A 15608-nucleotide genomic window follows, 5' to 3' on the forward strand; every position below is an offset into this window, starting at 1 on the left:
TCTTTAACATTCTATAAGTATCAGTTGACACACTTTTATAATTTTACTTCATTCTCTATGAATTAACTTTGCAAATAAAGCTTCTAAACTCTTTCATGAACTTGATCATATGTCTGACCATGAATTAAATATAAACTTCCATTACAACATTTACAGGCGTTTTCTTTTAATTTTTCAAGCATTTCTCACAAAGGAACTTCGTCACTTCTTAGAACACCAAATTAATAAAATTGAGTACAACAGTGTGTTTTGAGAACGAACAGTTGGCTTACCTTTTTTAATTTTTAAAATTAATTTTAATTATCATTAACGAGTGAGATGAAAAAAATATGCTACAGCTAACCTAGTTGTATATAAGCATGTGCTCTTTTTTCAAATAAATATACACAGTATGAATTCCTTTACGTACCATTGGATTTAACCTTTTGGATGGTTCTATTGACAAAGGAACTAAAATGTAGTTCTTGTGGAATTAAATCTATGGGCTTTTATTTTTTTACTTAAAATTTGTGTATGGTATATCGGATTTTTTTTTTAATTTATATTAGTGAGGCACCATGAGGTACAGTTGCAGACTTACACATTTTGTGCTTGGGTTTCAATTATACAATGATCAAGGACCCATCCCTCCACCAGTGCCCATTTCCCACCACCACGGATCCCAGTATATCAGATTGTTTTTCCTCCCGTAAATAATCCTCTTGTTTTACCCTCAGTTCCATGACAAAATAGACCAGATCCTTGAGAGCCTGGAGCGCGTTGTGGAACGCTTGAGGCAGCCCCCCTCGATCTCTGCAGAGGTGGAGAAGATTAAGGAGCAAATCAGTGAGAATAAGAATGTGTCTGTAGACATGGAGAAGCTTCAGCCACTGTACGAAACTCTCAGACAGCGGGGAGAGGAAATGATTGCTCGATCTGGGGGAACTGATAAAGACATATCTGCCAAAGGTAATGTTTCAGTAGATGAGAACCGTTGAACTCTTCTCATTTAAAAAAAATATAAAATCTAGGGGCTGGAGCGATAGCACAGCGGGTAGGGTGTTTGTTTGCCTTGCACGTGGCCGACCTGGGTTCGATTCCCAGCATCCATAGGGTCCCCAGAGCATTGCCAGGAGTAATTTCTGAGTGCATGAGCCAGGAGTAACCCCTGTGCATCACTGGGTGTGACCCAAAAAGCAAAAAAAAAATGAAAATGAAAAAATTAAAATCCATGAGAAAGAATCTGGAAATAAGCCTATCCTGTTATATTCCTGGAAAGAAATATGTATCTTTGTTCTTGATTTGGAGAACATGAAGATTGTATTTCAATGATCGTGAAATACAATCATTGAACTTCATTGAAATACAATTCAATGTATTCAATGATCAAGATTGAATTGTATTTCAATGATCGTGTCACTTTCTCTGGAATTAAGACTAGGCTTGGTAAACTTGAAACTTGGTGAACTTGGCTCCGCTCTGAGCTCTCTGTCTCTGAGCCTCCACTTTTATCAGGAAAAGCCTTGATTCAGGAGGAAGTAGGACACCCTCAGATCTTGCTTTTGTCTGGGCAAAGGTCACTGGGTCCAGTGATAACTATTAGACTAGAGTCAACCAAACGTTTGGTCCAGTTTTAGATAACTTAGTAAGTAGAAGCCCTGTTTTTTTGTGGGCACTAAAATATTCTGCTTTACTGCCTAAATGGGGCTAATGTGTTGCATTTTTGGTAATTCTTTGTGCCATAGCTGTTCAAGATAAGCTTGACCAAATGGTTTTCATCTGGGAGAACATACATACATTGGTGGAAGAACGGGAAGCCAAACTACTGGATGTAATGGAATTGGCAGAGAAGTTCTGGTGCGATCACATGTCACTAGTTGTTACCACTAAAGATACTCAAGATTTCATCCGTGACCTGGAGGATCCTGGAATTGATCCCTCAGTAGTGAAACAGCAGCAAGAAGCAGCAGAGGTGAGCAGTCGATTTCATTTTCAGGTGAAAAAAAAATACCCAAAACTTGTTATATAATGAAAGCAAGATTTCTTTGGTAAGGGTCCATGATTACTCTCTAAAGATTCATATTTGTGTCCAAAATCAGGATGAAAAATAATATAACAAGAGAGAGACTGCGCCCACAGATTTCACATAGATGGTATCAATTCTAAAAGATTCTGCTCTGTATTAATTCCATGTCTCTGAAGTAACACAAAGTAGTGTGTCTGGCTACAGAGTAGGGTGTCCTCACCTACCAGACCCCAAACATTGCTGACAGTCGTGTCACTACTTAACACCCTTCAAGGGGCTTCAGTGCCACCTGCAAGCTTTCCAAGGGTGAATCTAGTCCGTCTTTGTTTCCAAAGCCGAATTTTCCTCCTGTTTCTTTACCAAGCTCCTTCTAGTAATTAGAAGCGGTTGCCCTTCCCCTGCTCAACTTCTGTGCAAAGGTTTTTCTCGCCTCTGAATCTTTGCCTCTTTTTTAAATTTATTTATTTTTTAAATTTTTATTAGTGAATCACCATGAGGTACAGTTGTAGACTCACAAATTTTTGTGCTTGGGTTTCAGTTATACAATGATCAAGTGCCCCTCCCTCCACCAGTGCCCATTTCCCACCACCACGGGTCCCAGTATCCCTCCCACCCCCCATCCCCCCCAACCCACCCTGCCTCTGTGGCAGGGCATTCCCTTTTGTTCTCTCTCTCCTTTTGGGTGTTGTGGTTTGCAAAAGAGGCATTGGGTGAATCTTTGCCTCTTTATTTCCTTGCTTTACCTTCCTACCGCCCTTGGGCACATACCACTGAAATGTCTCTATACTTTTCAATATTGCTGATATTAAAAATTCCTTTTTTTATATGTTTGTTATATGGGATCCTTCCTGTACTGTTGCCTTTCTTATGGATGTCTGATATGCGTTTGTTACTCACAAGATACTGATTTTGAATGTTTCTCCTTTGTTCTTATTGAAAAAGTTTATTGTAGACACAGACAGAAGAAAGTGAAAGACCATTATCCCACTTCCTAGCAATATCTACTGTAAACGTTTTTATTTTCATCTTTTCAAATTCAACATGAAATTAAAAAAAAACTCTAACACTGCCATTTCTTATTCTAGGCCATCAGAGAAGAAATAGAAGGATTACAAGAAGAGCTGGACATAGTTGTTAACCTGGGTTCTGAACTCATCTCTGCCTGTGGGGAACCTGATAAGCCCATTGTCAAGAAAAGTATAGATGAGGTGCATCAAGACAATTTCTACTCTTTTTTTTTTTTTTTTTTTTTTTTTTTTGCTTTTTGGATCACACCCGGCGGTGCACAGGGTTTAGTCCTGGCTCATGCACTCAGGAATTACTCCTGGCGGTGCTCAGAGGACCATATGGGATGCTGGGAATCGAACCTAGGTTGGCCGTGTGCAAGGCAAATGCCCTACCCAATGCAATTTCTACTCTTTTGTCAGAAATCGTTTTGTCTGGTTGTTTTGTTTTTTTGGAGGGGGGCCACTCAGGGCTTACTTCTGGCCCTGCGCTCAGGACCACTCCTGGCGGGGATTGGGGGACTATTTGGGATGCCTGGGATCAAATCCGGGTTGACCATGTGCAAGACAAGAATCCTGCCCCATGTACTATTACGCTGGCCCCCTGACAGAAATCTTTTAAAAAGATTTTGTTAACTAGTGCCTATTGGCACAAGTGTCGAGGACTTAACATGTAACACTGAAAGAGCTCTCTGTTTATATTCCAGTTAAATTCCGCTTGGGACTCTCTAAATAAAGCTTGGAAAGACCGGGTTGACAAACTCGAGGATGCTATGCAGGCAGCGGTTCAGTACCAGGATGGATTGCAGGTGAGGGAATTACAGAGTGTCTGAAGGTCTTGGCTGGTAAGAAGAGTCGTGTTAATTGATGTCTACCAATTTACACATTGGCGCTACCCCAGCGCTGCAAGTTTGTATGCTGGCAAATCTATTCCTGCAGTTGCCTCAATCCATATTTGGCCTTTCAAAAGAAATTTCTGACGCTTGAGATGTGTGTGGATTTATATAGACCTCCAAAACACATGGCCATATATACAGTCAGTGAACTTGACTTTGGAAAGAAATGATTTTATTTTTTTTTAAGCGAGAGTAAATGTTCCCACACGGTATTTTTCAAAAGTGACTCAACAACAGACAGTAAAATGGAGCTGAATCTGAGTTCTGTTCTGAAGTTGAGTGGAATAAGATGAAAGGAGTAAACACTATCTAAAAATATCACTGAGTTTAACTAAAGTCAGAAGTACAGTAATTTGATTTGAGGCCAGTACTGCCTTGAACTGAAATAGATTTCTATTAAGTCATAATTGTTAGTGTTAAAGGTGTTTTATTCTTTTCCATTATATAATTCCTTATAATAGTCATTTCCACAACTTTAAATGTTCCCATTCATTTATTTTAATTAGCCAATTTTTTGAACTTTTTTTTAACTACAAATACCCTTGCTGATTGAGACCAACACAGGAATATTTTTCTTCTTACCTTCTCTTTATTCCATTTCCTGACAGGCTGGCAAGAGTTTAATTTTTCATTCATCCTACCCTATGGAAAAAGCCTTCCTAAGAATTTCCATAACACCAAGTGAATATTCTAAAGCTCAGATGAGAGCATCTCATCTTTTTTTTTATCCTAACTCTCCGTTTCTATATTTGTAAAAATAAATATCATAAATCCTGCTTATGCAGTTCAATTGTTTGGAATGTTGGAAATATATGATGTCATATATTTATATATGTCACTACAGGAATATTTGTCACCTATATACAAATAGTGTATTTGTAGATGTCACTACAGGTGACATATGCTCCCTTCTGGTCCGTTGTTGTTTTTTTAACCAAGGTGGCAATTTATTAGTTAGGGATCAGTGCCCACCAGCCAATCATGTCTGTAAAGCCAGTGATTATTTTCATGTGCCTTTGAACAATCATTTGGCTATGACCCTCTTCTGTGATACTGCCACCACATAGAGCCATTGGACCTCAGTTCTCATTAACGGTAGGCCAGAGGGTTGACATTTGATTTGCACTGCCACAAAAACAAGGTCCATCAGAGATCCGTGACCATGGGATGTGGCATCTTATCTGCGAAACTGAAAGGGTTATTACACTGCTGGTACAGGCTCTGACTAGATGTCCAAGGCTCCGTAGTCGTAAAGGTTTGATATAAAGCAAATTTTATTTTCTATGTTCTTGGAATTTTTTAATGATACAATGTTAGATAACAGATATTTTCCAAGGTATTTTTTGTTTAATCTACTTTGTGATCTGGAAAATTTGTAACGGCAAAATAAGAATAAAATGTGCTTAGGGTGTTTTTGTTTTTTCACTTAGAAAGAATAGATAACTAGGGGAGTCTGGAGTCTATTCCAGTAGAATAATGGTCTTAATGGTAATCATTTTTTTATTTCATTTTTTTTAAATTTTATTAGTGAAACACCATGAGGTACAGTTGTAGACTTACAAATTTTTGTGCTTGGGTTTCAGTTATACAATGATCGAGTACCCATCCCTCCACTAGTAAAACTAACCATTTTAAGTTAGGATTTTAATGATGATCTCAGAAATATGTAATTAAGGATTTTGTTGAGCCAAAGATGTTTGCTAAGGTATTAGACAATAAACTTACTGCTTATTTGGATAAATAGATGGATTTGAATCTTTTAATATATTTATTCAGTAAATATGAATAAGTAGACAGACATGAGAAAGCATAGAAAATTTTATTTCCTGAATTTGCTACTGAATTTGTAAAACCTTTTTGCAAATGGGATTTAAAAAAAATTTTTTTTAACATTTTTGAATTCTATTCAAGGAAGACTTTTCTTTGCAAAACTGGGTGCACAATTGGAGATATATATATATATATCGATATATATATCAATATATATCGATATATATATCAATATATATATCGATATATATATATCGATATATATATCAATATATATATCGATATATATATATCAATATATATATAGTGTTTGGAACAATTACTTTTAGTGCAGTGCTATTTTTATTTTGGCAAATCATCTTAATTTCTTGTAAAAGAGTCTGAATCCTTAATATATTTGTGGATATATGATTGTTCTTTCTTATAAAACTTGATATGTGATCATCTTAAATGTTCTATTATAATAACACATGGACTGCTGTGTTTTCCAGGCCATATTCGATTGGGTAGATATTGCAGGTGGCAAATTAGCTTCAATGTCTCCAATTGGAACTGATCTTGAGACTGTCAAGCAACAGATTGAAGAGCTAAAGGTATGGGTGAGCGTTCATGCCTGGAGACTTGACATGTGAAAAAATCTTGACTCATTTGAGTCTATACACCAAATTCGTTTAACTTTTACATAATTGAAGCATTACATTTTGGCCATGAAACGCTTTAATGAAGCAGTGGTTAAGTGCCTCCTGAATACATTGGATAAAATACTCATAGTTTTTTTTTTATTATTAAGTTAATACCTATCCATTATATAAAATCTCCAAAATAGAAATAAGCAAAATGATTCTTTGGGGTGGGGGGGGGCTTCGCAGCAGTGCTCAGAGTGTCAGAGGCTATTGCCAGTGAGTGTGCTTCACTGGGGAGGGGACCCCCAGGTGTACATGCAGAGTTGCTCAGGGAGCCATGCAGTATACAGGATTTACCACAGCTCCTCACCGTGATAGATCCGGCTCCCAACTCTTTTTGAGTTATCTCTGCAGCCTCCAAATTGATAAGTTGCTCAACATATTATAGACCCAGAGGCAGCCACTCTCGACATCTGACTTCTAATCTTCTGGATATAGATATTCCTTATCTTAGGAGCAGGGTGGAGGTGTGGAGTGTGTTTGAGCGTTATGCACACACAGAGCACAGGAAGAATTTCATAACTGTTGTTCAGTTGTATTATTTATATATATATGCGTATATATATATATATATGAGCATTTTTATTTTCTTCATTGCATTCAGTGTGATTCAATAAAGCTAAAGAAGCAATCACATATAATATAATAGTGTTACCCAAGATGTCTGTTTTAAAATGTTGGTGCTCTCCTTTGTAATAATCTTTTCCGATCCTTGTTCTCCAGCTGTGAAAATGACTAAAGCACTTTCACATACTTTAGTATGTGTAAAGGAGGAATAATTTTACTATTCGTATCACTGTGTTGCACTTCTTAACTTAACGTACTAACCACATTAGTTTGGTCAATGTACTAACCACCTGGTATCCTTTATGTAGATATACCAGAATTGAGAAGACTTTATTTTTGAAAATTTAAAATACCCTTGCTGGTTTTCATTTGGCATTACTCCAAAATCAGGTGGTCAGACATTACATCCCAGGTTATTTACTTACTAGTAAAATAAACGACCTCCAGAGAGTTATCTTATTTGCCTCACTTCTTCATCCTTAAATGAGGGGCAAAATTATTTTCTTTGTAAATTTGTGGTAGATAATTTGAAAAACAAGCAACTATTCTTTCTAGCTTGTTTTTAACTTATTTTCACGTTTGAAAAATTAAGGAACGGCTTTTTCATTCTTACCAAATTATTTGCTATTACAGATAAAGTTTATGAAAGAACACTTTTTGATTACGAGATAGTATTTACTAACCTATGTTGTTTTGAAAACCCAAGAGTAATAAATGTATGTCAGTGTCAGTAAGCACCAAGGGAGAGAATAATGAGAATTATTCTGGGAGAACAATGGTGAGGCATAGTAATAACTAAATATTAATGAACATTGCATAGAACATACAGAAAACAAAATGTTTAGTGGCTATAAGATGTGTATATGTTTTTGAGTAGGAAAAAAAATCAGATATGTTCTCTGGGTTTCATCTGTGTTAATGTGTATAGGGGCTTTTTTTCTACAATTTTAGTATTCATTTATTGAGTATATGTGGATATTGGAGTAAGATTAGTGTAAAGTTTAATTTTTATCATAGAGATAAAAATAAAATATCAAAATTATAAGTAGAAACATCTTGTCATCAGAAATACTGAATAGATAAAAAGGATTTTCTTTGCTGCCTTTTTTTTTTTTAGTATCTAAGTCTTCCCTGATAAACCCAATGTTAGATTTTGTTCTTTCCCACAATTTCCACCAATTTTAAAAAATGTGAATTAAGAGTTAGAATCAACACCTCACTCATAGGATTTTTGGTTTAATAATTTGCTGATTTAAAAATCAGTACATTTGTGTATCTTATATATACATTGCATATTTATGTCATTTTTGTATCTTTTTTTGTTACAAAGCAATTTAAGTCAGAAGCTTATCAACAACAGATAGAAATGGAAAGATTGAATCATCAAGCAGAACTTTTACTGAAGAAAGTAACAGAAGAGAGTGACAAACACACCGTTCAGGACCCATTAATGGAATTGAAATTGATATGGGACAGTCTGGATGAGAGGATTATCAACAGACAGGTAAATGATGAAACCTTTACTAAGAAATTTCAGAGTCACAGTAATGCAAAATAATTATTAAAAAATAAAATTATGTCATTTAAACACCTATGTTCTTTGATTTCACCAGAACTTTTTTCTTATGTCCCAAATTTTAACCACAAAAAAATTTCAAGCGTAAAATGTGAAAAAAATTGTAGAAAGATACTAAACATTTGGTGGGATCAGAATATAGCCTATGTTGATGTCCAAATGCAATTCTGGGGGCCAGAGCGATAGCACGGCAAGTAGGGCATTGGCCTTGCATGCGGCCAACCTGGATTCAATCCCTGGCATCACATATGGTCCCCTGAGCACCATCAGGAGTAATTCCTGGGTGCAGAGCCAGGAATAGCCCTTGAGCTTCACCGGGTGTGACCCCAAAACAAAGCAAACAAAAATCAAAATATAATTCTGTATACTTGAATCCTGGACTGGAGCGATAGCACAGTGGGTAGGGCGTTTGCCTTGCACACGGCCGACCAGGGTTCGATTCCTCCGCCCCTCTCGGAGAGCCCGGCAAGCTACAGAGAATATCTCACCCGCATGGCAGAGCCTAGCAAGGTCCCCATGGCATATTCAATATCCCAAAAGCAGTAACAATAAGGTCTCACAATGAAGACGTTATTGGTGCACGTTCGAGCAAATCGATGAGCAATGGGAGGACAGTGCTGGTTCCACTTAAATTCTATAAAATATTATGAGCCAGTTTAATGAAAAAATAGAAAAAGAAAGAAAGAAAGTTAATGTGGAAATAGATGGCAATTTGATTTTGGATAGTTTTACTGAGTTAAGCAACATGAATCCATCTATGTTTTACTCTTGTTTTTTTTTATAAATATGTGCTGTGAATGATATGAAGTTCCTAATGTTTCCTCTGTTCCATTTTCCTTGCAGCACAAGCTAGAAGGTGCTCTGTTGGCACTGGGTCAGTTCCAGCATGCCTTGGACGAGCTCCTTGCATGGCTGACCCACACCGAGGGCTTGCTAAATGAACAGAAACCCGTGGGAGGAGACCCCAAGGCCATCGAGATTGAACTTGCCAAGCATCACGTAGGTCGCTTTCTGCCTTGCATGTTTCTTTTCTGTGCCTCTCTGCCACCATCATATTTTACCTTCTTCCGTGCAATTTTTGCATCTGCAATTTTAGCACAAGCTCGGTTTGACATTTACGGCTAAAGGTTAAACTGCTGAAAACATTCTTCCTAAAAGATTATACTGAAAATATGTGCTTAACACTGTTTTCGTTAAAAAAAAAAAAGCGCCTAGCAGAGATGAGACTGTTTGGGCTCAATTTTATTGTGACTGCATGAAATACACTTGAAGGTTTAAATCCCTGATAATTAATGCCATAGGACGAACATACTGTTGGGATCTCGTCTTTGTTTTTTATATATAAGTAGGATCCCACGTCTTTGTGCTCCAGTTTCCTTTATCCATTGATTCATTGGTGGGTATTTCAAATCTTGGTATAGAAAAAAGTGGTGCAGTGAACAGAGGGTCTGCATGTATGTCTCTTCAAATGACTGCTTTTTTATTCCACGAATAAATGCTCGAATGGAAATAGCTTGATCATATGAAATTTTCACTCTTAGTTTTTTACAATAATTTCCATGCCGTTCTGAAGAACAGCTGCGGCCAGTTTATATTTCCACCAAGGTCAAACAAAGGATCCCTTTTCTTCATGCCTTCACCAGCATCATAATGGATTCTATTTAGTATCTAAATATAATGCTATACAACTTAAACTTACACGGTATTAGGTAATGTTAAGGCAATAAACTTGTTCTTATTTTCTTTAATGTCAAGGTAGCCTCCAAGACTGAAAACATTCCACTATAGGTTGTGTGTGTGCTTGTTTTTCCTCAATTCATCCATATCTCTGGCTGATAATTTGACATGTCCACCCTGTCTCTGTATGTATATTCCATTCTATTATGTGGAGGATGGTCCCTCTCTCTCTCTCTCTCTCTCTCTCTCTCTCTCTCTCTCTCTCTTCTCTCTCTCTCTCTGTTTTGGGGGGCACACCCAGTGATGCTTACTCTTGTCTCTGTGTTCAGGTATCACTCCTGGCAGTACTTGGGGGACCATAGGTGGTGTGTGGAATCAGAGTGGGGCCAACCACATGCAAAGCATAACACTGAACTCTCTGTCTGTCCAGCCCCATCTGTGTTTCTTTTCACTGAATTTTTTTTGAGTATCTCAGTCCTTACTAAGTCATTAGATATTTATTATGCTCAAAAGAATATATATAAGTATACCTTACTTGAGCTAAACTTTATAAATAGAAAAATGTTGCCTAAAGAGGTACCGGGGAAGAGTTTATATTATTGTCATCTTTGTACTTAGTTATGAGTTTTTAATATAAAGTTCTCTATCTTTGGGTCTGGAGATAGCGGATAGCAGGTATCATGCTTATCTTGCGTTTGGCTGATCCTAGTTCCATCTCTGGCACTGCACTTGGTCCTCAAGCACCGCTAGGATTGATCCTTGAGCACTGCTGGGTGTCGACGCCACTACCCCACCCCCAAATTAAGCAAGGCTATATTCAGTAATGTTTATCCCATTGTTTCCCAAATTGGTCAATATCTGACCCCTCTGTCTGTTGGTGGGGGACACAAAAATTCTAGGGGGAGTGATAGTAGGAATTAGAAGGGCTTTGTTTTTGCTTGCTTGAAGAAGATATATTTTTGGGGGGATAACTGAGAATTTCTTTTTAAGGGGACAGTAGGACAGATAAGTTTGGGAACCTCAGGCTTTATTAGAGTTTTAGATTCACATTCAATAGTGCTATTTTATTTACTATTGGGTCCTAAATTTTTACTTTCAGTAGTTTTCCCATGATTACTAAATAGAAACGTTGATTATTTTACATATTTGGTAGCATTTTAAAACAAAGAATAGGGTTTTAGTACCTTAAGATCATTCTATATAATTTTCCACTATTTCTGCTCTAGGTCTCCTTTTTACACTTTTCTTCACAGTAATTGTTGCCTGAAGTAAAATTTTTTTCTTTCTCTTTTGCTTGACACTGTCTCTATGTGTAGTCATTTTCCAACTCTATCTAGTTAAGAGTTGGAATGACTGTGCTGGAGTGATAGCACAGCAGTAAGGCATTTGCCTTGTGTGCAGCCAGCCCAGCCGAGCCAGGTTCGATTCCTCCGCCCCTATGAGAGAGCCTGAGAGTATCTCACTGGCACAGCAAAGCCTGGCAAGCTACTTGTGATGTATTCAATATGCCAAACACAGTAACAAGAAGTCTCATAATGGAGACGTTACTGGGCCCACTCGAGCAAATCGATGAACAATGGGAGGACAGTGTTTGTTTTTTTTTTGTATCTAATTAAGCAATTAGATAATTAAGCAATCAGGTCTTTGTATCATATATATGTTTTTGCTTTGCATAAAAACAAAATATTTGTTCTTGGTGTTTGTTCATGGATTTACATTTTTATAAATTTACTGGTTTCCCTCTAAGTATCTCATGTCAGTAATAAGAAATCTGTAGAAGACAGTTTTTGTAGGAAGAAGCAGCTCACCGATGCTCTTTTTTGGGTGAGGAGTGAGTAGGAAACCAGTTCTTTCTTTCTTTCTTTTTTATTTTAATCCAGTTATTTCTTTTCATCGGTCTCAAAGCAGTTGGAGGCTCCTTGTCATTTCTCCTTCCATTTCTCAAAGGTCAAAAGTTAAAGGACTCAGAACTTGCCAGCACAGTTATTAAAAGAAATGAGGGAATCTTTCCATCTTGCTCCTGTTTTTCTGACCCCAAGAACTTTGCCTTATATAGCAGGACCCGGGCCGTTGAGAAGAATGAATTCTATAGAATTATATTTTACACTTTGACCGCAAGAACTTGTAACTCTCTTGGTGAAGAAGGCTTCTCTTGTTAACATCTGCCCCCTTTTATCAAGACGGCTTTCGTATTCGGCTGGTTGTGTCAGTGGATTTGACAAACACTCCCTCACCAGATGCCTTAACATAGGAAGGAATCCGGTCAGAGAAAGTGACCACAAATGTCCAGTGATCTTTGCTGAAAATCCCCTGGGTCTAAGTTTCGTTCCAGATGTAGAATGTCTCAGTAGAAGAACTGTGTTCCTTTTCTTTCCTATTGCTAAGCCAGTGATCATCAGAAAGTATTAGCACTCTTCTTTAGAGGATGCGCTTCTGTTCTGTTTTGGGAAAACATGCATTCTTAAAAGGAAACTATTACAAAGCTATATTTGTTCTTTAAAGGTGTCGTTTGTCGTTGTTGTTTTGGGACCACAGGCCGCGGTGCTCAGGGCTTACTCCTGGCTCTGCGCTCAGGAGTTAGTCCTGCAGGCTTGGGAGACCATCTGGGCTGCCAGGAATCAAACCCATGTTAGTTGCATGTAAGGCAAGCCCTACCCACTATGCTCACTCTGTCCTCTGAAGAATAATTCTTGTCAGCTTTAGACATTCATTTTCTTAGCCTAGCAGGTGCTTTCTGCACAAGTACTTTTTCCCTGGATTAGTGTATCTGACTATTACTTGTCTGTTATATTTCTATGATATTAAAGGAAAGTGCTATTTATTGGAACATTGTTATGAGCATGATAAAGGCGAGTGGAATCAGATATGCTTAAACACAATTTATTGAATAACAATGTACACAATCAATATAATCACTAAAATCATATATATAAATAAGCACATCCAGCTAAAAACATTCATATTCCAATCGTATCATCACCTCTAGCTGACTGAAACCACAACTCAGACATTCTTTTAAAAAAAAATTTATTGAATCACTGTGAGAAAGTTACAAGCTTTCATGTTTCATTTTCCACCATCACAGGTCCCAGTATCCCTCCCACCCCCATCCCCCCACCCTGCCCTTCCTCTGTGGCAGGGCATTTAAATGTGTGCCAGTCTCTGTGGTGTGAGATGATATCTCATTGTTTTTTTGATTTGCGTCTCCCTGATGCCTGGTGATGTGGAGCATTTTTTTGTGTGCCTTTTGGCCATTTGTATTTCTTTTTTGAGGAAACATCTGTTTATTTTTTCTCCACATTTTTTGATGGGGTTGGAGGTTTTTTTCTTGTTCAGTTCTACTAGTGTCTTGTATATCCACCTCAGGCACTCTTAAAGTGACATGTCTTAGGCCACCAGTGAACTCCACAGTCTCATCTTGGGATTGTCCAGTGAACCTGACATCAGGTTGGCAGAGGGACGGGTCAAGAGCAGTGGCGTCCCTCAGACAGGTTGGAGACAAGTCAGGCAGAGTTCATCCCAGTCTCAGGAACGTTGGGGCCAAGATGGAGATCCAGATGTTCACGCCAGGTCCCAAGCATGTTGAAGACAGGGAGAAGATCCAAAGGTTCTTTCCAAATCTGACAGGCGCTATCAGAAGAAGAAGAAATTGACCAGTCAATTTGGAGTGTTGCCAGTTGAATTGGCCAGTCCAAGTTCAAGGCTGGAAGTATCTGACCCACATTGATAAGGAGATGTGTCAGCCTGGCTTATTAGCTAACTGTATCACACACAAAACAAAAGAAGTTTACAAAATGGTATAACTTTTGTTAACACAGAACGGAATGCCTTCTGTTCATAACAGATATCTTAGTATACATGCCCTGTATGTAATTTCTAATCAAAGAATAACTAAATATTCTATGCTGATTTTGAGTATCCCTGGAATACAATGAAAACCATCTGAGGGAATTTTTGTCCTTCTGGAGTGCTCTTTATAAAATATGGGACCATATATCTTAGAAATGTCTTATTTGAAAATGAATGTATATATGTACAAAATATCTTTAAAAAATTTTAAGACATGGAAATTGAATTCAGTTAAAATTAACTTTAATCAAATGGAATATTTTAAATCTTTTAATTGTAGACATTTAATATCATCAGTTGCAAAGTTTATCTAATGGGAGAACAGGCAAAATATTCTTATATAATTGTTTAAAGAAACATTGCTGGATTATAGAGATAACTAGGAAAGCTTCAATGTTTAAGGAAAAGAAAACCGTCTTTTTAAAACTCTTACTGTAAAAATTTCATATTATGGTCTGGGTGCAAAAGTGTTCATAGCCAAGAAATGAAAGAGTCAATTCAAAGTACTATGAACACATTTCAAACAACCTAACATAATATTATCATAATATTTTCAGGTTCTCCAAAATGATGTATTAGCCCATCAGTCCACAGTGGAAGCTGTTAATAAAGCAGGAAATGATCTAATTGAATCAAGTGCAGGAGAAGAAGCAAGCAACCTGCAGAACAAGCTGGAGATCTTAAATCAACGCTGGCAAAATGTTTTGGAGAAAACAGAACAGAGGAAGCAGCAGCTGGACGGTGCCTTGCGCCAGGTGAAAAAAACAAAAAAATCTAAAACTGTCTTTAAGATCAAATAGCATGGAATTGTCTCATTGGTTTACAGAGCCATGTTTTAATTTTTTTTTCCTAAAGAAGAAAAAAAGATACCCTTAATTGGGCCAGAGCGATAGCATAGCAGGGTAGGGTATTTGCCTTGCATGTGGCCGACCTGGGTTCGATTTCTCCACCCCTCTCGGAGAGCCCAGCAAGCTATCAAGAGTATTCTGCCCATACGGCAAAACCTGGCAAGCTACCTATGACATATTCGATATGCCAAAAACAGTAACAAGTCTCACAATGGAGACGTTACTGGTGCCCTCTCATGCAAATCAATGAACAATGGGAGGACAGTGCTATGGTGCAGTGCTAAGAAGAAAAATAACATGTGTGCTAAAGAACAGACAGAGATGAAGAGAAAAGAGCTCTCTAATTCTTAGTATAATAGTCTTATCCCCCAGCACACTACTGATGGAGATAGAAAAGGCCAATCCTTTGGCGTGGGACCTTTCTTAAGAGGACATAGAGATTTTTAGCAGGGAATGGGGGGTGGGAGGGCTACTGGGATCATTGGTGGTGGAGAATGGGCACTGGTGGACAGATGGGTACTCGATCATTGTATAACTGAAACCCAGGCACAGGAATTTGTAAGTCTACAACTGTACCTCATGGTGTTTCACTAATAAAAATTTTTAAAAAAAGATGCTTAGCAGGGGCTGGAGTGATATCACAGCTGGGGGGGGGGGGGGTGGTGTTTGCCTTGCATGAAGCTGACCTGGGATCGATTCCCGGCATCCTATATGGTCCCCCGAGCACCACCAG

At 37.8% G+C, this 15608-nt stretch overlaps 1 protein-coding gene across 3 annotated transcripts in view; it reads left to right on the forward strand.

Annotated features, from left to right (window-relative positions):
• The window catches only part of DST (dystonin), a 415725-nt gene that overhangs the window by 356206 nt on the left and 43911 nt on the right, over positions 1 to 15608 (forward strand). For all 3 annotated transcript variants that reach the window (XM_056108983.1, XM_056108981.1, XM_056108982.1), the window contains 8 exons: positions 717 to 948; positions 1725 to 1951; positions 3091 to 3213; positions 3717 to 3818; positions 6167 to 6268; positions 8256 to 8429; positions 9345 to 9500; positions 14585 to 14782. In XM_056108983.1, the coding sequence (XP_055964958.1) occupies positions 717 to 948; positions 1725 to 1951; positions 3091 to 3213; positions 3717 to 3818; positions 6167 to 6268; positions 8256 to 8429; positions 9345 to 9500; positions 14585 to 14782 (1314 nt within the window). The remainder of the gene's footprint in view (positions 1 to 716; positions 949 to 1724; positions 1952 to 3090; positions 3214 to 3716; positions 3819 to 6166; positions 6269 to 8255; positions 8430 to 9344; positions 9501 to 14584; positions 14783 to 15608) is intronic.

This window comes from Sorex fumeus, unplaced genomic scaffold (assembly GCF_029834395.1).
Source record: "Sorex fumeus unplaced genomic scaffold, SorFum_2.1 ptg000241l, whole genome shotgun sequence".
Taxonomy (NCBI): domain Eukaryota; kingdom Metazoa; phylum Chordata; class Mammalia; order Eulipotyphla; family Soricidae; genus Sorex; species Sorex fumeus.